At 46.2% G+C, this 21,498-nt stretch overlaps 1 protein-coding gene across 6 annotated transcripts in view; it reads right to left on the bottom strand.

The window, feature by feature from the left end:
- Nucleotides 1-21,498, bottom strand: part of ERCC6L2 (ERCC excision repair 6 like 2) — a 231,188-nt gene that overhangs the window by 56,816 nt on the left and 152,874 nt on the right. The window contains exon 19 of one of the 6 annotated variants that reach the window (XM_068552813.1): nt 549-758. The exons of 4 other annotated variants lie outside the window; for them this stretch is intronic. In XM_068552813.1, the coding sequence (XP_068408914.1) occupies nt 629-758 (130 nt within the window). In that variant the 3' untranslated portion in view covers nt 549-628. Of the gene's footprint in view, nt 1-548; nt 759-5,772; nt 6,730-21,498 lie in introns of those variants that run through there. One more of the 6 variants, XM_068552814.1, reaches the window with a different exon arrangement.

The following is a 21,498-nucleotide window of genomic DNA, read 5'->3' as shown; positions in this document are numbered from 1 at the left end:
TCTGAAGGTAGGTCTTTCTCTCCACCTTAAGTCCTGCCTCTGTCCTGACTGCCTTTTCTGTCCATGAACCTTAACTCCACTGTCCTCAACTTTCCTTAACCTTCACCCTGTCCGCCTGAACATGTGCTCCTCAAACAAGAAATCCCACTACCTGACTCCCCTACACCTCACCCCCTCACCCCTACTCCTATACATATGCTCTTTGATTCCTCCAGGCCTGTGCTTTCTCCATCACCTTCTCACCTGAGAGGCGCTTCCCGGCCCTACTTCATTCTATTCTCATGCCACTAATGACCCTATTTTCCTGCCCCTTGACCTCTACCAGGGCCCACCTGCCAAACCCTGACCCTGGATCAGTCTCACTGTCTGCCTTCTCTGCTCTCACACTTGGGCAATATGTTGGTTATCAATTGTTACTAACAAATCACTCCAAAGCTTAATAGCTTAAAATAGCAAACACTTAGTTTTCTTTATTTAGTCTCTGTGGGCTGAGCTGGGTGGCTGTGGTTCAGGGTCTCTCGGGAGGTTGCAGTGAAGATGTTGGCCAGGGTTGCAGTCATCTGAAGGCTTGACTAGGGCTTTAGGGTCTGCTTCCAAGGGCTCCCTGTGTGGCTATTGACAGGAGGCCTCAGCTCCCGCCACAAGGACCTCTCCATAGGGTTGCTTGAGCATCCTCAGGACATGACAGCTGGCTTCCCCCAGAACAAGTGATCCAAGAAGGATAAAGAGCAAAGGAGAAGCCACAAATCTTCTGTGACCTAGAATTGGAAGTCACACACTGTCACTGGCACTTCTGCTACATTCTATTCCTTAGAAGCAAGTTGCTAAGTCCAGCCCACACTCAAAGTTAGGGGAATTAGACTCAACCTTTTGAAGGGAGGAGTGTTGGGAGCATGTGGACATTTTTAAAAAGCACCACAACTCACTTCATTCCTTTCCTCTCATGACAGCAATCACTCCACTTTCCTGCCTCCTTGACTACAGTCAGAGCAACTTGTGAAACCTTGACTGGGATCAATCTTGTCATCCACCTTCTCTTCTGTGCATGGGCAACTGAGCCCTGATGAAGACAAATCTCACAAATGGGCGATGGGGTTCATGCTGACGCATTTTCTCCAACCTCACTGGGCTCTTCCTGCTTCTGGTGCATCTTCTCTGCCGCCCTAGGTGACTCTCACTGCTGTTTCTTGGTGGCACATCCAAAGTCCGCCTCCCTCCTCCGGACCCTCACACCACATGCTCTCAGCAGGCAGTTGCCTCCCGCTTCATTGATGGCATCAGCTTCCTCCCTCTTTCACAAATGAACCTGTACCATAAACTGCCTTCCCTCCCTTCTTAGGGGAAAAGGGGCTTTTCTCCTTTATTCAAGCTTGACCATGCCTGATCCAATGCCCTATTCCTCCAGCAATCAGCACAGATTCCTCTCAATCCTTCACCTTTCTACTGGGTTCCCCTGCCCCTCTCACCCCCAAACTAAGAACAAACTCATGTTTGTTCCAACCTTTTTTTTTTAAAGGTGAGACAAAATAACAATCCACCCTTGGCCCAGTCTCCCCCCTACCACACAAGACACCCATAGTTGGACGGTCTTGTGTCTCCTCTACTTCACAGTTGAGCTTCTAGAAAGGGTGGTCTGCACTCTTGGTCTCTTCTTCCACCCTTCCCACCACCACCCACCTCTCAACCCTTGGCAACCTAGCTTTCCCCTCCCTGGCTTCCATGATGCCCTGGGGGCCACCACACAGCCAGCTCCACAGATTATCCTGTCTTGTGTGGCCTCCACGTAGCCCTGGACTCCCTGTTGAAACGTCGTTCCCTCTGACACTCTCTCCTCATTCCTGTCTGTCTCCTCATTCTCCTCTGGCTCCTTTCTTTCTTCCTAGAATGTTCTTGGTCTCTCTGAGGTATCTCACCAAACTCATGTCACCTTCGCCCTGGCCTTCCGCAGCTGCACTTCTAGCCCCGTCCTTGTTAAGGAATTCACAACTTACTGCCCAGCGGTCCATGGCCCTGCTCCACCTGGATGTCACATGCAAACCTTGACCTTGACACGTCCAAAGCTAGACTGATCGCATTTCCTCCCAAACTTGGCATCCCTGTCCACCTGGTCACTCAAACCAGAACCTGGGAGCCTTCCGTCTTACCCCCCATATGACCAATCAATTAAGTAATCTTGGGAAACAAACAAAACAATAATAATTACAAAAGTGGCTGAGGCCATAGTGCCGGGGTTCACAGCTGCCTCGGCCACCTCCTGACCTGCTGGCATGGGGCAAGGCCCGTCACCTCTGTGCCTCTGCTTTCTCCTCAGTAAACTGGGCATAATAACAGTATCTACTTCATAGGGATGTTGTGCTGGTTTCGTGATGAATGCACATAGTGCCAGAGAGTAAGAGCTCAGTAAAATCTTGCTCTGACCATCACTGCTCTTCACCCCCAGGGATAGACATGGCCTAGGAGTGCTACTCAAGGTCTGGTCCACAGACTGGGGCCAGTTTGGGAAATACTTGTCATTGGCTTGCAACGAGATAAGTTCAGAAGTTGAGAGTAAGCGTGTTAAACTGTTTTAAACTGTTTTAACCCTGAAGTGTTCTAAACTGTTATAGGGTCTGATGGATAATTTTATACAGGTTGAATCTAATGATGAGAAATTGGGGCTTCATCTCACACCCACTGGGGCCACTATCAAAAGACCAGAAGATAACAAGTGCTGGTGAGGATGTGGAGACATTGGAACACTGTGCACTGTTGGTGCAGATGTAAAATGGTGTAGCCACTGTGGAAAAGAGTATTGCAGTTAGTAAAAATTTTTTTAAAAATTACCATACAATTGGCAATTCTACTTCTGGGTATATCCCCCAAAGAATTGAAAGGAGGGATTGAACAGATATTTGTACACCCATATTCATAGTATCATTATTCATTAGCCAAAAGATAGGTGAAACCCCAGTGTCCATTGTAGGATTAAAGGATAAACAAAATGTAGAATATTATTCAGACTTAAAAAGGAAGGAAATTCTGCCACATGCTACAACATGGATGAAATCTGAGGGAATTATGCTGGGTGAAACAAGCCAGACACAAAAGGACAAGTACTGTATCATTCCACTTGAATGAGGTACCCATAGTAGTCAAATTCAGAGACAGAAAGTAGAAGGGTGGTTGCCATGGGCTGGGACAAGAGAGAATAGAAAGTTGTTTAATGGGTAGTTTCAGTTTTGCAAGATGGAAAAGTTCTGGAGATTGGTTGCATAACAGTGTGACTGTACTTAATACTGCTGAACTATATATGATGAAAAATGGTTAGGATGGTAAATTTTATGTTGTGTATATTTGATCCCAATTTAAAAACTGTTTTGATAAAAAACTAGGGCTTATATTTTGTATGTTCTTTTAAAATTTTACTTTCTCTGGTAATATGTTTTATAAAAGTATCTGTCCAAGAAGGATTGGAAACAAAACAAACGGGTCTTCCAGTGCATACTACAGATGCTTCCAGAAGTTCTGCCCTGGGTCATGCTCTCCACCCTTCCTTACTGGTTTGCCTGCCTGCACTCTCACCCCTCTCCAATCCATTTCTCACCCTGTGGCCACAGTGATCTTTCTAAAGGGCAAGTCTAACATTGTGTCTGTCTTGGGCAAAGTTGTTCAGTCGTTTTTTGCTTGCTTTGAGAAAAACCTCCAACCCCTCAGCTGGGCACTCCTCTGGGCTCCAGTCTGTGCCCTTGCCCAGCCTCACGGCTCCTCACCCATGGATGGATCTGCCAATCTTCTGAGCATCCCAGGGGGCTCTGCATCTCCTGGTGGGGGCACTGGCTGCCCTTTTGCTTGTAATGCCTTTGCCTCTGTGTCCCATCCACCTAATTCTGGCTTGCCTGTCAAAGGCCATCTTTTCCCAGAAGCCTCCTCTGAAAGTCTAGGAAACCACTAGGAGTATGATTAACCATGTGAAAATGAGCTTCCTTGGCATGGACACGAATTTAAGAAGCTGTAAAGTAAGAGGTCAGGCACTTTGATGTGGTATAGGAGGGAAGCTTTAGGCAAGCCACTACTTGACACTCCCCAAATGATGCCTGGAAGGTCCTCCGCCACTTGCCATGTGTTTTTGTGTCTCTCACTGTTTCCTCCTCCAGAATCTTTAGCAAATCAGGGGTTCTTCAAAGCCAGCGGGCTACAGGCATGTGGCTGGTGTCAGACAACAGGGCCCTGAGGGTGTGAACCTCTGAGGACTCCCAGCCGGGCCCCGCCCTGTCCCCACCCTGCGCCGCATGGAGAGGGCAGGCAGTGCAGGGTCCCCTGGGCCTGTCAGGCCCCTGAAGGTTGCTGTCTTTCCTTTCAACTTGGGAGAAGAGAGAGAGGCTTCAGGACAGGTTTCGGATGTGCTTCCCAGCGAGTGGGGAGTGGCCCGGGCAGAGCTGGCTGCCACAACTCAGCAGCTGGGCTGCGCAGACAGCTGGCCCTTCCATGTTTGCTTCCCGCCCGAGGTCCTGCAGTGGCCTTGACCTCCCTGCTCCATCCTGCATGGGGGTTGGGGCTTCCTGCCAGCGCTGGTCCGCACCCTGCTTGGGGTGCCTAGATTCAAACCATGTGCCCAAACCCCCAAATACATTTTTGTAATCTGTCCAAATGATAACTGCTGACAGAAAGGGGCATCTCTTTTATTTTGTGATGTCTACAAGAAGGGGCAGTGTCGTCCCAAGGCCAGCATTCCTTCCCGGATACCTAGTTCCCAGCCTCTTCCTGTGTGGGGCAATTCTTCAAATAGCAAAAAAAAAAAGAGAAAAATAAAAATTATTATATGAAGACCCAAAGTAGAAATTAGGAATTATCTATGGTTTCCTGTAATCCTCTCAGGTATAATGTGTCAGATTCAAACTGGAAACTATGTCTGGGATGAAATCCTACTTGAAACAGTTTTTTGTGGTTCACAGTAATGACTAGGGACTGGCAGGTTTACACAAACAAAATGAATATTATAATTTTGTGGGTAAGCAAATAAATTACTTTTATAGGATTTAGGCACTTTCCATGGAAGCTTTATCTAAAAAGGCACTTATGCATAAAGGTTGCTAAATAGCCAACTTGTGACCCTTGAGGGCTGGTTCTTTGATTAAACAGGAAGTGGGGGCCGTGCCTCTGCAGGCTTTTTGATTAAATAGGGAAATACAGAATGCTTGATAAGTAGAAAGATTCTTGCTTGATTTGTAAGCCAGCTGGGAGCCTTGAGACTTTGGGATTTGACCTACATACAAGGGAATTGCCCTTTTCACAGGCCATCAAGTACCTGATGGAGTCTGTGGAGGACAATGACATTTTAGAGGTGGTCAGCATTGTATCTTGGCCACAGAGAAGCTCTCTCTGGCCCTGCCAGCCCCAGGCTCTCCATGAGATCTCTGCTGTTTTTAAATTGCTGCAAGGTATAATGGGGTTCTTTCGAGTTTTCATAGCTCCGAAGCATGACATTACTGACATATAAAAAGGCTCCGGAAGGATGACTATCAAAGCTGAAAGGCTGTGTTTGTATGAGTACCCAAACAAACCCGCCAGGGAGATATATGGTGGGAGACAAACTTGGAATCTGAGGCAAAGATAAACAAGCCAGTTTCAGCGCCAGAGCCAAATCACCGCCGGGGCTCCTAGGAAATGTTCTCTGAGGAGCTGGCACTGGCACAAACCCTCTGGGGAGAGAGAGGCTATGGAAACAGAGCCTGAGCGAGATGCTACGTGCAGGTTCCACTTAGCAGGCCTCGCTCGGCCCAGTTCCCGTTGCCCCAAGTGAAATGGATCTGCCCTTTCCTGGAGGCTCCAGTGGGAGACATGCTCAGATCTGGGGTCCCTGGCTCTTCCTTGGTGAAGGGAGGTATGTGTAGCGCTGGCCTTGGGGCCCAGGGTATGTGTGGAAGGTTCCCAGTGCGAAATACCCAGGCCCAGCCTGGGAGCTTTGAGGAAGGGGAATGTGGAAGCTGCCAGCCCCTCTCTGCCCCCAGGCATACGCATCCCTTAGCTGCAGGCCCCTGGACAGACCTGCATCATGTCAATGACCCGTATTGTGCCACTGATGAGTTGAGGGCCCTGAGATTTCATTTTTCTACCCTTATTTGATTCAAATGTTGTCCAAAGTAAGTTGGATCTTAAAAAAAAATGGTGGAAATATTGTTTGCTCTTAATGTGGATGGTGGATGGCCAGCCTGCCCTTCCTGTGGTGGGCCTGGGGCAGGGGGCAGGTGGGAGGGCAGTCAGGTCTGCAGTGGCCAGGGAAGGCTTTTGTCAGTGCGGAGCTGAACCAGGCAATGGGTGCCCAGGGATGGAGAGCAAAGAGGGCTCAGGGCTCTACACACTTCCTTTCTATTTGCAAACAGTTATGTAAACACATATGCAAGCTGGTTGCTGCCCTGAGGTTTTAGGCAGGTAGCCCAACCATCCCCTGGGTCCTGGTGCTTGGGCACCTCAGCTTTATAGCATTTGGAAGGCAACTTGATTGGAGCAGGCTGTGGACTTTGCTGATGCGGGTAAATTATTTTTTGTTGGATTCAAGCCCTCCTTTGCTTGTTGAGAAAGGGAGAAAATTTGTTCTGGATGAGTACTGGCAGCAGATACGTCATTCTGGTTATTTTGGATGACTCCAGGCACCCATCACAGATCTCTGGGTGCCCTTGGTATACAATCATCTATTCAGGCCCTGGGTCAAGTGTCACCTCCTTAAGGGGAGAACTTCTCTGACCAGTCTTCCTAGAAAACAAACAAACAAAAACCAAACAACATAAAATGACCCATCCTGGCCTATTTCATTCATACCACCTTAACTCTATCTGGAAATATTTATTTCTTTGCTTGTTGGTTATCTCTGTCTCATTAGACATGAGCTCCATGAGAGCACAAACCTTGTTTGTATGGTCACTGCTCTATCCTTGGCATCTAAAACTATGCCTGAAATGTAGCAGGTGCTTAAAAAAAATTGTGGAATGAACGAATGTACTTTGAAATGTACACAGGATTTGTTTTTATCAGGTTGGTAAGACACGTGGAAATGACTGTCATTAAAGAAGAAGTCTATACTCACAGATCCCTAGAAACTGGAGGCATATCAGGGCCATGTGGGGAAGCACCAGGGTCCATCAGGAGGCAGAGAGAGAGGGTAAAGCATGGGCTTTAGGAGTGTATTGCCTCTAGGAGTGTAAAAAGCATATTGCCTCTAGGAGTGTAAAATCCAGATAGAGGAGGTGGTTTGGAGTGTGGGCTCTGGATGGGTTAGTTTGCATATGAAAGATATGCAGGTAAGTTGTTTGCTGCCTGGAGGAATTAGCTAATCCTGGGAGGTGCAGTCCCTCACTGGGTCCCCAAAGTCCTGAGATGTCAAAGTATCATAAAATATAGACAACATAAAACATGATTAATACAGAATGACTCTTTGACATGCATAGAAATGTAAAAGTTATGGGTACAGATGTTTAGACAAATGTGATAACCAAACACAGAGTGAGCTAAGACAACTGGGGCTATCATATTGGAGCTATCATTTATATTGGTCCTGAAATCAACATGTTCCCTCTGGGTGGTTTTGCCAATGGAATTGTCAGTGGGGAATGACCTTTTCTGACACCACCCCTCCAAAATTTTTTACTGAAGTATAACATACATACAGAAGAATGCATCCATCATAAGGTACAGCTCATGAATGTTCACAAAGTGAGCACACCCAGGAAACCAGCCCTCTTGCACCCTGTTCATTTCCAATGGCAACCACCATCCTGACGTCTAATAGCATTGGTTACTTTTGCCTGTTTTTTACCATCATAAAAAAGGATTCATATTATGCCTCACTTTTTTGTCTAATTATATTTGTGAAATTCATGCATATTATTGCCCATGTGGAAGACAGTCCATTCTCATTGCTGTACGGTATCCCATTGTAGGGATACACCACAATTTATTTATCCATTCAAATGTAAGGGGTGTTCGGGAAACTTCCAGTTTGGGACTCTGGGCCCTCCACTGACTTTTTGCCCACTGGTGTGTCAGGCAGCATTTCAGTTTTGACCAACGGAACTTACACTGGACAACCTGGTTCAACAAGGTGGGTTTATTGGAACCATTCTAAGGAGCTCACAGAATAGAAGGAAGAGAGGGAACAGCCAGGCTTTGAAAAGGATGTGAGTCAGGTCTCCCCCTACTAGGGGGGGGAATCTTGGTAGGGAGAACTTGTGGATGGCCTCTTTAGGTGGAATAGTTAGTTGTCCCACCTGCATAGAGCAAAGTTTTCTACCTGTTGTGTGAACACTAGTGGCCCACAGGAATTTTATAGTGTGGCATGGAAAAAAAAAAAAAGGCCCTATGGCTGAGGCAGTTGAAAAAAGTGGTGAAAAAGGTTATGCTTCTCAGGACCTTTAATATAACAGAGTATATTTTAACTTTCCAGGAGAGCAATATTTCTCAAACTTGACTTTTTTCATGGAGCATCAACTTCTATCTTAAGGGATACTAGTGTTTCAAGTAAGACAGCTTTGGGATATGTTTATGCAGAGCAGAGTGTGAATGAATGGGGTAGCAGAAAATACACTTCGGGCTGAATTTTTAATGCAAAGAGGGATTTGGGATGTCTTTTCTAGAAAATAGAGAACTTTGAAAAGTGTTACAATAACAACATTATTTTGTGTGTTTTACAGTTTACAGAGTATCTTCAAGTACATTACCCCAGTCAACTCTGAGGGTGGGAGTTATTAGTCCAGATTACAGAATTGATTACTGATGCAATGTGCTCTGAGAAAGCTGAGGGTTGGAGGGACAGAGGAGGACTGAGGCTCATGTGCAAAACTGAATCAAGCTGTCAGAGGACTCTCTGATAGTTGCCAGTTTGAGACTGGGTTCTAGATCAGGATTGTAATTTAAGTCATGGGTGTGGGTGAGATCACCTGGGAGAATGTGGAACAGAAGACCTAAGAGTAAGGCTTGGACAATACCCATGTATAAAGGTCACGTGGATGAAGATGAACCTGCAAAGAATTCTCAGAAAGAACCTCCAGTGACATCTCAGGTAAACCAGGAAAATACTGAGATACAGAAGCCAAGGCAAGATCGAGTCTCAGAAGAAGGGACGGATCAAAAATCTTGATGTTCAGAGAAGTCAGGTGAGATCAAGGCTGGAGGACGACCCTGGGTTTATTGCCACAGTGGCCATGGTCACATGTCAGTACACCACTCAGATCCCCCTGCCAGGGAGGACCTGGCCCAAGGAGTGCAGTTTCTGACACCCTCTAGCTGTGGTGCCCTCAGGATCTGCCTCAGCATTTGAACAAGGCCTGTTCCTCCAGGGCAGCCCTCAACCAGTGGCTGACCAGAGTGGTAGTGCTAGGGCTCAGACTCCCCGAAGCCCAGTGTCCTTCCTACCCTCTCCCCTTCCTGCCCTCTCTTCCTTTACAGGTGTCAGATCTACATCAAAGCGTGGTAGGGGGCTCTCCCTGCCTGCTCCTTCTTCCTGCTTTATCTTTCACAGGTGTTAGCCCCAATGAAACACCTCTAACTCTATCTCGGAGTCTGCTTCTAGAAGTACCTGAATTGACACAGTGGCCATTGGTGACTTCAGTGAGAGATGTTTAGATAGAATTATGAGGCTGGAAGCCAGACTAGGGTGAATTAATATTGAGTAGAAATTGATAAAATGGAACCAGAGTGTATAAATAATTTTAGGAGGCTTGGATGGCCCAAATGCTTTAGGCCATTCAAGGACAGAAACTTTTTGTAAGTATCCTGTAGTCCTCAGAAGAGGTGAGAACCATAAAAAAGAAAATCAAAGTAATAATGATGAATCATTTTCTCTTTTGTAGGTACATCTTTCTCAAAGCTGTATTTTTTTTTTTGATGTCTTTGCATAAAGGACCACCCAAAGAAAAGCAAGTTGATTAACATTGCCTCCTCTTTTCCATTTATTGGAAAGTCTTCAACTCCTCACTTTCTTTACCACCCTTACCAGATGATACAAAAACTGTTCAAAAGCCCTTTAGGATATGAAAGAATTAATAAGGTGCTGAAATCAGCACTTTTCAGAAAAAGATAAACTTAGGGGTTTTTTTTCCCCCCAACAGAAGCTACCAAAAGGAAATTCTGGGATGCACTTCAGATAGATGGAAAAAGGGATGGACGGTCAAAGAAGCAATAAGGATTGATGAACAAAGAAAATAAAAATATGGGCATAAAAGGAAACAGAATTACCTGTATCAAACCTAAATAACAATAATGTTCTGTGGGGTTTTTAAAGAGATAAAACATAATAAAAAGAGCACACAATTTGGGAAGGGAGACTCAGAGTTAAAATGTTCTAAGGTCCTTGGATTTAAGGAGGAGGATAAAAATATTGATTACCCACAGATTTGGTCTGTTTAGTACGCATGCTAAAATGTTTAGGGAAACAAAATAAGGAAAGTAGCGTGTTCAGCTTTTACCCAAGGAGAGATAAAAACCGAAATGATAAAAATACTCCACTGTTTCCAAGGCTCAGGCAGATCTCTTGCCTGGAGTGTACACTTGATATATGGACTCCTGGGCCTGAGGGGTGGCCAAAGGGTATGTATTCGGTGGAACTAGAAGTTATATGCACAGAGCTGGGATGTCCACACAGTTACATGTGAGGCCCCTCTCAGTGACTAATGGAGCCATGGGCAGGGAGAGAAGGAGGGTAAGCTGTGGGCTGGAGCCTCCACATGCAATGCTACCCAGGCCCCACAAGTGTTAGGAAAGAAAGGAAGGAAAAAAGGAAGGAAGGAAGGGAGGGAGGAAGGGAGGAAGGCCATCTAAGAGTGACAACTCTGAATACCACTCATCTTGACCTGGAATGGAACTGCAGGGTCAGCCATTGGTTAAGAGTCGCCAGGGCAAAGGAGGGTCAGACACTGCTGACTCTGACTCCTAAGTGCAGGAGTATGAAATCCAGGTTCTCTGGCCTCAGGTTAGGATGGCTGTGGGTACAACTTAGCCTCCAGAGTCCCCAGCAAATTCAGATTGAAGCTACATCCACTGGATGCACCCTGAAATCACATCCTTGCTTGGCTTCCTGCCTCCTCCCCCTCCCCTGGTGGCACTTCTTTAATATATCACATGCAGACCAAACCTTGTCCCAGACCCACTTCTGGAGAACTGGACATAGGCTGAGGAATCTCATGAGCAAAAGCATGGTGTATGTGTGGTGTGTGTGGTGTGTCTATCTGGTGTGTGTGGTGTGTGTGTGGTGTGTTTATGTGTTGTGTGTGTGTGGTGTGTTTATGTGTTGTGTGTGTGTGGTGTGTTTATGTGGTGTGTGTGTGGTGTGTTTATGTGGTGTGTGTGGTGTGTATGTGTAGTGTGTTTATGTGGTGTGTGTGGTGTGTGTGTGTCGTGTGTGTGGTGTGTTTATGTGGTGCGTGTATGTGGTGTGTGTGGTGTGTATGTGGTGTGTGTATGTGGTGTGTGTGGTGTGTGTGTGTGGTGTGTGTGGTGTGTTTATGTGGTGTGTGTGGTGTATTTATGTGGTTTGTGTGGTGTGTTTATGTGGTGTGTGTGTGGTGTGTTTATGTGCTGTGTGTGGTGTGTGTGTGTGGTGTGTTTATGTGCTGTGTGTGGTGTGTGTGTGGCGTGTGTGTGTGGTGTGTGTATGTGGTGTGTGTGGTGTGTGTATGTGGTGTGTGTGGTGTGTGTGCGTGCTGTGTGTGTGTGTGCTATGTGTGGTGTGTGTGTGGTGTGTGTGTGGTGTATGGTCTGTATAGTATATATGTATGTGTTGGTATGTGTTACTAACTCTGGCGTGTGAAGTGGCAGGTAATGGGCTTGGGGCAAAGTCAGCCCATCTGACACTGTTTGTTTCAAGGGTATTCTATCTTCTCTCCATTTGATGCCCCAGAAGAGGTGACTGGGGAGAACTCTCCCACCTTCTCCCATAGCTATGTCTCTTCCCCTGCTGGTGATTCCTGCTCCCAGTCTCCCTTCTCTTTGCCCTTCTCCCCTGTGCCAGTTATTAAGCTCCCAATCCAGTCAACTCTGCTCTGCTCTGTCCTGTGGGGCCATCATAGGACTCTGACCCTCCCCTCTGTCACTGGCCCCGTTGGCTCTGCCAATAGGGGGCACTAGAGGGAGACTGCAGAGCTGCAGCCAGAAGCAGACCATGCTCCCTTCCTTTTTTTTAATTAAAAAAAATTTTTTTTGGACATCTTTATTGGAGTATAATTGCTTTACAATGGTGTGTTAGTTTCTGCTTTATAAACATGCGTATCAGCTATACATATACATATATCCCCATATCGCCTCCCTCTTGCATCTCCCTTCCACCCTCCCTACCCCACCCCTTTAGATGGTCACAAATCACCAAGCTGATCTCCCTGTGCTATGTGGCTGCTTCCCATTAGCTATCTATTTTACATTTGGTAATGTATATATGTCCATGCTACTCTCTCACTACGTCCCAACTTACCCTTCCCACTCCCTGTGTCCTCAAGTCGATTCTCTACATATGCCTCTTTATTCCTGTCCTGCCCCTAGGTGCTTCAGAACCTTTTTTTTTTCTCTTTTTTTTAGATTCCATATATATGTGTTAGCATAAGGTATTTGTTTCTCTTTCTGACTTACTTCACTCTGTATAACAGACTCTAGGTCCATCCACCTCACTACAAATAACTCTATTTCATTTCTTTTTATGGCTGAGTAATATTCCATTGTATATATGTGCCACATCTTCTTTATCCATTCATCCAATGATGGACACTTAGGTTGCTTCCATGTCCTGGCTATTGTAAATAGAGCTTCAGTGAACATTGTGGCACATGACTCTTTTTGCATTATGGTTTTCTCAGGGTATATGCCCAGAAGTGGGATTGCTGGGTCATATGGTAGTTCTATTTTTAGGTTTTTAAGGAACCTCCATACTGTTCTCCATAGTGGCTGTATCAATTTACATTCCCACCAACAGTGCAAGAGGGTTCCCTTTTCTCCACACCCTCTCCAGCATTTATTGTTTGTAGATTTTTTGATGATGGCCAGTCTGACTGGTGTGAGGTGATACCTCATTGTAGTTTTGATTTGCATTTCTCTAATGATTTGTGATGTTGAGCATACTTTCATGTGTTTGTTGGCAATCTGTATATCTTCTTTGGAGAAATGTTTATTTAGGTCTTCTGCCCATTATTGGATTGGGTTGTTGTTTCTTTGATATTGAGCTGCATGAGCTGCTTGTAAATTCTGGAGATTAATCCTTTGTCAGTTGCTTCATTTGCAAATATTTTCTCCAATTCTGAGGGTTATCTTTTCGTCTTGTTTATGTTTTCCCTTGCTGTGCAAAAGCTTTTGAGTTTCATTAGGTCCCATTTGTTTATTTTTGTTTTTATTTCCATTTCTCTCCGAGGTGGGTCAAAAAGGATCTTGCTGTGATTTATGTCATAGAGTGTTCTGCCTATGTTTTCCTCTAAGAGTTTTATAGTGTCTGGCCTTACATTTAGGTCTTTAATCCATTTTGAGTTTAGTTTTGTGTATGGTGTTAGGGAGTGTTCTAATTTCATTCTTTTACATGTAGCTGTCTAGTTTTCCCAGAACCACATATTGAAGAAGCTGTGTTTTCTCCATTGTATATTCTTACCTCCTTTATCAAAAATAAGGTGACCATATGCGCATGGGTTTATCTCTGGGCTTTCTATCCTGTTCCAGTGATCTATATTTCTGTTTTTGTGCCAGTACAATAGTGTCTTGATTACTGTAGCTTTGTAGTATTGTCTGAAGTCTGGGAGCCTGATTCCTCCAGCTCCGTTTTTCTTTCTCAGGATTGCTTTGGCTATTCGGGGTCTTTTGTGTTTCCATACAAATTGTGAATTTTTTTGTTCTAGTTCTGTGAAAAATGCCAGTGGTAGTTTGATAGGGATTGCATTGAATCTGTAGATTGCTTTGTATAGTATAGTAGTTTTCACAATGCTGATTCTTCCAATCCAAGAACATGGTATATCTCTCCATCTGTTGTGTCATCTTTGATTTCTTTCATCAGTGTCCTATAATTTTCGGCATACAGGTCTTTTGTCTCCTTAGGTAGGTTTATTCCTAGGTATTTTACTCTTTTTGTTGCAGTGGTAAATGGGAGTGTTTCCTTAATATCTCTTTCAGATTTTTCACCATTAGTGTATAGGAATGCAAGAGTGCATTAATTTTGTATCCTGCTACTTTACCAAATTCATTGATTAGCTCTAGTAGTTCTCTGGTAGCATTTTTACGATTCTCTATGTATAGTATCATGTCATTTGCAGACAGTGACAGCTTTACTTCTTCTTTTCCGATTTGGATTCCTTTTATTTCTTTTTCTTCTCTGATTGCTGTGGCTAACACTTCCAAAACTATGTTGAATTATAGTGGTGAGAGTGGACAACCTTGTCTTGTTCCTGATCTTAGAGGAAATGCTTTCAGTTTTTCACCATTGAGAACGATGTTGGCTGTGGGTTTGTCATTTATGGCCTTTATTATGTTGAGGTAAGTTCCCTCTATGCCTACTTTCTGGAGGATTTTTATCATAAATGGGTGTTGAATTTTGTCAAAAGCTTTTTCTGCATCTATTGAGATGATCATATGGTTTTTATCCTTCAATTTGTAAATATGGTGTATCACATTGATCGATTTGCGTATATTGAAGAATCCTTGCATTCCTGGGATAAACCCCACTTGATCATGGTGTATGATCCTTTTAATGTGCTGTTGGATTCTGTTTGCTAGTATTTTGTTGAGGATTTTTGCATCTAAGTTCATCAGTGATATTGGCCTGTAGTTTTCTTTCTTTGTGACGTCTTTGTCTGGTTTTGGTATCAGGGTGATGGTGGCCTCGTAGAATGAGTTTGGGAGTGTTCCTCCCTCTGCTATAATTTGGAAGAGTTTGAGAAGAATAGGTGTTAGGTCTTCTCAAAATGTTTGATAGAATTCGCCTGGGAAGCCATCTGGTCCTGGGCTTCTGTTTGTTGGAAGATTTTTAATCACAGTCTCCATTTCAGTGCTTGTGATTGGTCTGTTCATATTTTCTATTTCTTCCTGGTTCAGTCTCGGAAGTTTGTGCTTTTCTAAGAATTTGTCCATTTCTTCCAGGTTGTCCATTTTATTGGCATATAGTTGCTTGTAGTAATCTCTCATGATCCTTTGTATTTCTGCAGTGTCCGTTGTTACTTCTCCTTTTTCATGTCTAATTCTATTGATTTGAGTCTTCTCCCTTTTTTTCTTTGATGAGTGTGGCTAATGGTTTACCATTTTTTTAATCTTCTCAAAGAAACAGCTTTTAGTTTTATTGATCTTTGTTATTGTTTCCTTCATTTCTTTTTCATTTATTTCTGATCTGATCTTTATGATTTCTTTCCTTCTGCTAACTTTGGGGTTTTTTTGTTCTTCTTTCTGTAATTGCTTTAGGTGTAAGGTTAGGTTGTTTATTTGAGATGTTTCTTGTTTTTTGAGGTAGGATTGTATTGCTATAAACTTTCCTCTTAGAAGTGCTTTTGCTGCATCCCATAGGTTTTGGGTCGTCGTGTTTTCATTGTCATTTGTTTCTAGGTATCTTCTGATTTCCTCTTTGATTTCTTCAGTGATCTCCTGGTTATTTAGTAGTGTATTACATAATAGTTCAAGTATTACATAATAGTTCAGTTCACAGAAATAAAAAGCAGGGATTCACTTGAGCAAATGGTAATCAGATGGTTCCTGTTTACCGTCTCGAGTGTCTGCCCGTCTTACCTAGGTCATAGAAAGGCCAGTGGAGAGGAATCACCCCTAAGTCGTAGACAGGAAATGGGGGCTAGGGACTCTTGTGGTGCCAGTGTGGGTCCTGGAAAGGGAGCAGGTGCTGTGGGTCATTCCATCCCTGATAGGAATGTCAGGGCTTTCTGCAGTGGTGGAGAAATTGACTGGGGGCCGCACGGGGAGTGGGGGAGGACTGCCTGACTCCAAATTGCCTCTGCTACTCATAAGCTGTGTGATCCTCTGTGCCTCAGTTTCTTCTTTCATAATAATAGATGATAATAATAATAGATAACAATACTTAATAACACTTATTCGGAAGGGTTGTTGGGCAGTCAAATGAGAATATCCACTTGAAGTGTTTAACAAATGACATAGTAAGCACTCAATAAATGTGAGCCGAAGTCCTCAGAACATTTATTCCCCAGCCCAAGCACCCTTAGCCTGCTTAACAGAGGAAATATGCGGTTTACCACCACCGGGGTCCCCTTGTGCTTCAACAGGCTCTTGGAAGCAGTGTGAAAAACGGATTAGGGAGGGAGGAGGAGTGAGAGTAGGAATCCAGGGAGAAGTCTGCAGGCATCCAGATGGGAGGTGGAGGGGCGGGACCTCGGGTCCTTGGCAGTTTGAGTCGTTACTTTGGAGAAATAATCTCCAGGACTTGATCTCTTGACTTTCTAGGCTGGGAAAGGGCCTTTGGTCAAGCACCAGGCTTGGATGGAGGGAGGAAGATGGAAGGTAGGGAGGGCAGGTGCAGGGATGATCTTGGGGGGGAGGGTACGACACGTGCAGTTTGGGACAAGCAGCAGGCCCAGAGGAGGCGGGGAGTGCAGGGATGGAGTTAGGGCAGGAGGTGGAGTATTTTTACACGTTGGGGGCCTGCTTCTGGAGCAGCTGGCTCTGGTCTAGGTGCTGTGCAAGTAGGTGCTAGGCCCCATTTCCTCCCCGGACCGTCGGCTTCGCGACTGTCGGGTGTGCCTGGACGAGCCGGCCAGGGGCACTCGCAGGTACCGAGCTTGGAACCCGCCAGGAGGAGTTCCATCTAGCCGCTGGCTTCCTTCCTCCCTCCCTCCGCACCTCACCGTCCTCCATCAGAGCTCCCATTCCGCCCACCTCCCAGGCGCCTCCGCCCTCCTGCTTTGCTTGACCTCAGTTAGACGCGCTGGGGATCAAACGGAGGCTGATCTTTCGGCCGGCCGCCAGCCAGACCGCAGAAACCGTCGCCCTTCACACCCGGTGGCCGCGCGCCCTCCGCGGCCAGGGCGGGACAGGCGCGGGCGGCGGGGAGGGGCCCCTGTCGGCTCGATCCCCCCAGCCACGGCGCGGCCGGCAGAGGGTCTCGCCTTTCACAACCCGCAGAGTGCTGACCCCGCCTGCCCGAGCAGTGTCTGCGTGCTGGGCGATCGCGGGCTGCGCGCAGCTAACTGTGGTGTGTGCGCGCGGGGGGAATTCACGCCGCCGCCAGCCCACATCCCTCGCCCCTGTCTGTCCCCGGCGGGGTCGCAAGCTCCCGCCTGGTCCCCCAGACCAGGGTTGGGGATTATCAAGCGCTCCCTGCACCCGAAGCTCGAGGGTAAGCAGGACCCCACAAACGGCCACCCCTCCGCCTTCCTTGCCTCACTTTTCGCGGTGGACGAGACCCCGGGGCGCGGTGGAGATCGGCCACCCATCGTTTCCTGCGCACAGAGGGGCTCGGGGACTTTCCTGAGGCTTGCGGCGAGTGGAAGATCACGCGCCCTCGAGGCGCAATCCCTGCAGTTTGCTTCCATGTTTTCCGTCAATACAGCCAGAGCGTAATGTAATTAGCTTTCCTTCTTTTTTCCCCCAAAAGGAGAAAATAAACCTGATTCGGAGGAACAGATTGTCTCCCCTGCTTGGGGGGCGGTGAACCCCCTCTCCCGTTTTGTGGCACTGCAGCGGGGGTTTCCAGCGACGATCCTCAGCGGCGGCGGGTGGCCTTCTGGAAACTCGCTGAGGAAAATTCACTTGAGCTTTACTTGAAGCAATTTCTACATACACTCTCTAATATTTGCCTGCCGGGCGGGATGGGAAGGCGGAGCCGGGAGTAAGGTGGATTCCCCGACAGCGCTCCTGGGAAAGGGAGTGCAGGGCCGGGGGAAAAAGCGGGGGCGAGGGGCAGAGCAGAGCGCGCGCTCCCGCTCGGGTCCGTGGTCCTACCCAGCACCGCAAGCCGCAGCGCGGCTCCACGTGCCCGACACCATCCCACAGAGTAACAGGCGAGGGAGGAAAAGCCCATCAGCCTCCCCTTGCCCAGAGACGGAAATCTGCGAGGTGCTGCCAGTGCCCCGACACTCAGGACTTGCAGTCATTGACACCCGAGCTCTCAGTCTCCCCCTTCGTCCTCTTGTCCCCCGCCCCTCTTACATATTTTGGAGGTTAGGTTAGTCGTCAGAAGCATTTTTATGTTTGGCAGTCCAAAGCTCCAACTTCCCTACTAGGCCCACGTTCCTGCTCATTTAGGGTTTTAAAGGCCAAGGGAGGAAGTGATGTTCTGGCCTTCCCATTCTTTCAGGTCTGGCCACCGACCCATCTCCAGAATTTGGGGGTGACCTGCTCTTATCACTCCAGCCCAAATCATGCTTCACTCAGAGAGCACCCGTCATTTGTGCCTGGGTTCCTTGGCGGCTCTTGTTCCCTTACCCACATACCTTCCTAGGGGACCCTCCAGTCTTCCTGAGACCTGGCTGTCCTCCCCAACATCCCCCAGCACACTGCTGTGCCCTAGGGTGTCTTTTAGGACTATAGGGGCTGTTATGCCTTTCAGGGCAATGTGGCAGCTCTGGGCCATTTCAGGTGGTGAATGGCACCTCTGCAAGGGCCCCACTAACTGGTTGGTTTTCCCTTTTCATGGGAGGTCAGTGAATTGCTGCCTCTGGGGTTGACTTGCCTGGTGATAGGGCCTCTGCAGTGTCCCACATATGACATTCAGAGCTCCTTTGCTGATGGCATTTCCCAATATGTGAAGCCGGAGGGTGAGGTATCTACTAAATAGGGAAATTGGGGAGTTAAGAAGTCTGAGATGCAGGTTTGATGTAGTGTTTGCGGAGAGTGGGGAAAGCTGATTGAGGAGGGGAAGCTATTAGGTTGCTGGGCAGGGCACTGGGGGCTCCATTGATACTGGTGCGCAGGATGCTTGGGGGCAGGGAGGGGTGGGTAAGGACTGACCTGGAAAACACCTGGGGTTTTGCCAGGCAGTGCTGAAGGGAGGCCACTCAGGGCATTGGCACTGGGTCAGGAAGGCGGTGAGTACTGGCTGATACAGTGAGACAGAGTTGACTGTTGGAAGCATAGTGAGGACACTGGCAGAAGGGCAGGCCAGGCAGACTCTGATCATGCAAAATCAGAAGTTCCCATGACCACATGTTGACATTTATGTTTTGAAAAATTAAGATTTTTTTTTTGTTTTTATCAATACTTTTATAATGGCTTTAGGAAAGAAGAAAATATATATGAATTAGCTATTATGAGGCTTCTTTTGAAGTCCATCTTTCAGTCCAGTTTCACTTTACAAAGTTTCACTTTACAAAAAATAAAGAAAAACCCAAAGTTAAAAGATATGGGGAGGGGGACAAAAACTCATATTTGACAAGAGGACTCACTGGAGTTTCCTTAGAGATGTATAGGAAATTCCAAGATTTCCTATACATCCAAGATGCACACTTTCCCCCTTGCTTAAATATATAAACAATATAAATTGAGTTTCAGTTATTTCTTTCAATGAGAGGAAGGGGCGCAAAAAGACATCTGTAGAAAGAGGCATTCTTGATTTTTAACTATGAGAGAAAGCAGTACAAAACCAAGAATGTCCATTGGGCATTATCCATGTCAGTGACATAAGGGCATCACGCTCATAGAAATAAGATTGGTCTTAAATTTGGAAATTTAGGGGATAAATATTACCACAAAAATTGTTAACCTACAGTAAAAAAAATAAATAAATGAAGTATTTTTGGTAAAGTTTAATCAGAGAAACAATTCTGTGTGTGGGTATTTTTATGGAAACATAACAACCACTTTGGGGCCTAAAAAAAATACAGGATGGCTCCAGCGTGAGCTCAGTTGCATGTCCACTGGTTTCACGTGGGTTGGGGGCTCACTGGAGAGGTCAAGTGAGTCCTGTCCAGCAACAAAGTCTCAGACAAAACATTAACATATCAGAATTATTGTGAAACTTTAAAAATAAAAATGGGTATCTATGCTGAATCCTAGACCTTCTGAACTAGAATCTTCTGGGGAGGGACCTGGGCACCCGTGTGTGGAAAAGCCTCTGCAGGTAGTTCTGACTTGCCACTTCAGGGCTGGGGACCACACAGACTTAGACTTCTGAAGGGAAGGTCAGTCCGAGTCTCTCCCCCTAGGGGCAGAAAGTAAACACCCAAGTGGCTGTTTTCATACTTAATACTCTGCAAGATCCTGTGAGGCAACGGTGTTCTTTCCACCTGCCACAAACACCACATGGAGCCAGCACTGGGGGAGGTGTGGAGACAGGGCAGTGCATGGGGCTGTCACCCAGGGCAAATGCAGTGTCACCAGTGCCAAGACCTGTTCCTCAGCTTACGAACCTTCCCTTTAAGGCCCTCCAGAAGCGCTGGGTGGAGGATGCTTTGCAAAAGGTGGGGATAGAACTGGGAAACAAGATCACATCAGTGATGATTAAATGAGAATTAGGTGAGGAGCCTAAAAGTGCTCTGCACTCTGGGCTCTTTGAAGGCAGATACATCTTATAGCATCTTATAGGTTCACTGGCATCCTTGGTGGGTTCTAGACCCACTGTTAACTAGGTTTATGACATAGTGACCGTGGAGCTCTATTGCCTCATATGTGAAAAATGACCTTTGAGGCAGGCAGTGAACCCATTCTTTTGGATTTTATAGACTAGTAAATGTCAAAACTTTTGGGAACTGACATATGGTTATCAACTTTTATATCAAGTAAGGACAATGAAATAGGCGAAAAACTATGATATGCTATCATTTCATAAAAGATGACTATTTTATATCATGAAGGATAACTTCAGAATCTTAAAACTGCTCATTCAACTTTAAAAACAACCCTATACTGTCCTTGGCTTTCTCATTTTCTATGGATTGATGAAAAGTTTATCACCAACTCATCTCTGCAAACTAAGGCTCTTTCACCTTGAACACTTAGGGGCAGCTGCACTGCTTGCAGATGATGTTAATTTACTCAAAGAAGTGGTTTCAGGGCTTGAAGGGAACTCTGAAGAGTTCAAGTGCAATGGTCTCACAGTTATCTTGCCTCAGTTTCCAATACTGATAATTGTTTTGAGTGCTAGCAGCCAGAAACTCTATTGCTGCTTTGAAGAGAAGTAAAAAATACAGATTGTGGCAAATAGAATCATGGAAACTTGAAGTTGGAAGATTTTTTGGCAATGATCTCATCCCTGTCGTTTTCAAACTAATGCTCCACGGAGCCACAGTGGTGCTGCTTGGATCAACAGACCTCCATTTTAATTCTTATAAATAATTGAGCCTCTAATTACGGTAGAGTTCCTTTGCTTAAAAAAATGCTTGGGGGCTTCCCTGGTGGCACAGTGGTTGAGAATCTGCCTGCCAATGCAGGGGACACGGCTTCGAGCCCTGGTCTGGGAAGATCCCACATGCCGCGGAGTAGCTGGGCCCGTGAGCCACAATTACTGAGCCTGCGCGTCTGGAGCCTGTGCTCCGCAACAAGAGAGGCCGCGATAGTGAGAGGCCCGTGCACCGCGATGAAGAGTGGCCCCCGCTTGCCGCAACTGGAGAAAGCCCT

The sequence above is a fragment of the Eschrichtius robustus genome, chromosome 10, assembly GCF_028021215.1.
Source record: "Eschrichtius robustus isolate mEscRob2 chromosome 10, mEscRob2.pri, whole genome shotgun sequence".
In the NCBI taxonomy this organism is placed as follows: domain Eukaryota; kingdom Metazoa; phylum Chordata; class Mammalia; order Artiodactyla; family Eschrichtiidae; genus Eschrichtius; species Eschrichtius robustus.
Note: the sequence above shows the minus strand (reverse complement) of the source record. Positions and strands in the feature narration are given on the sequence as shown.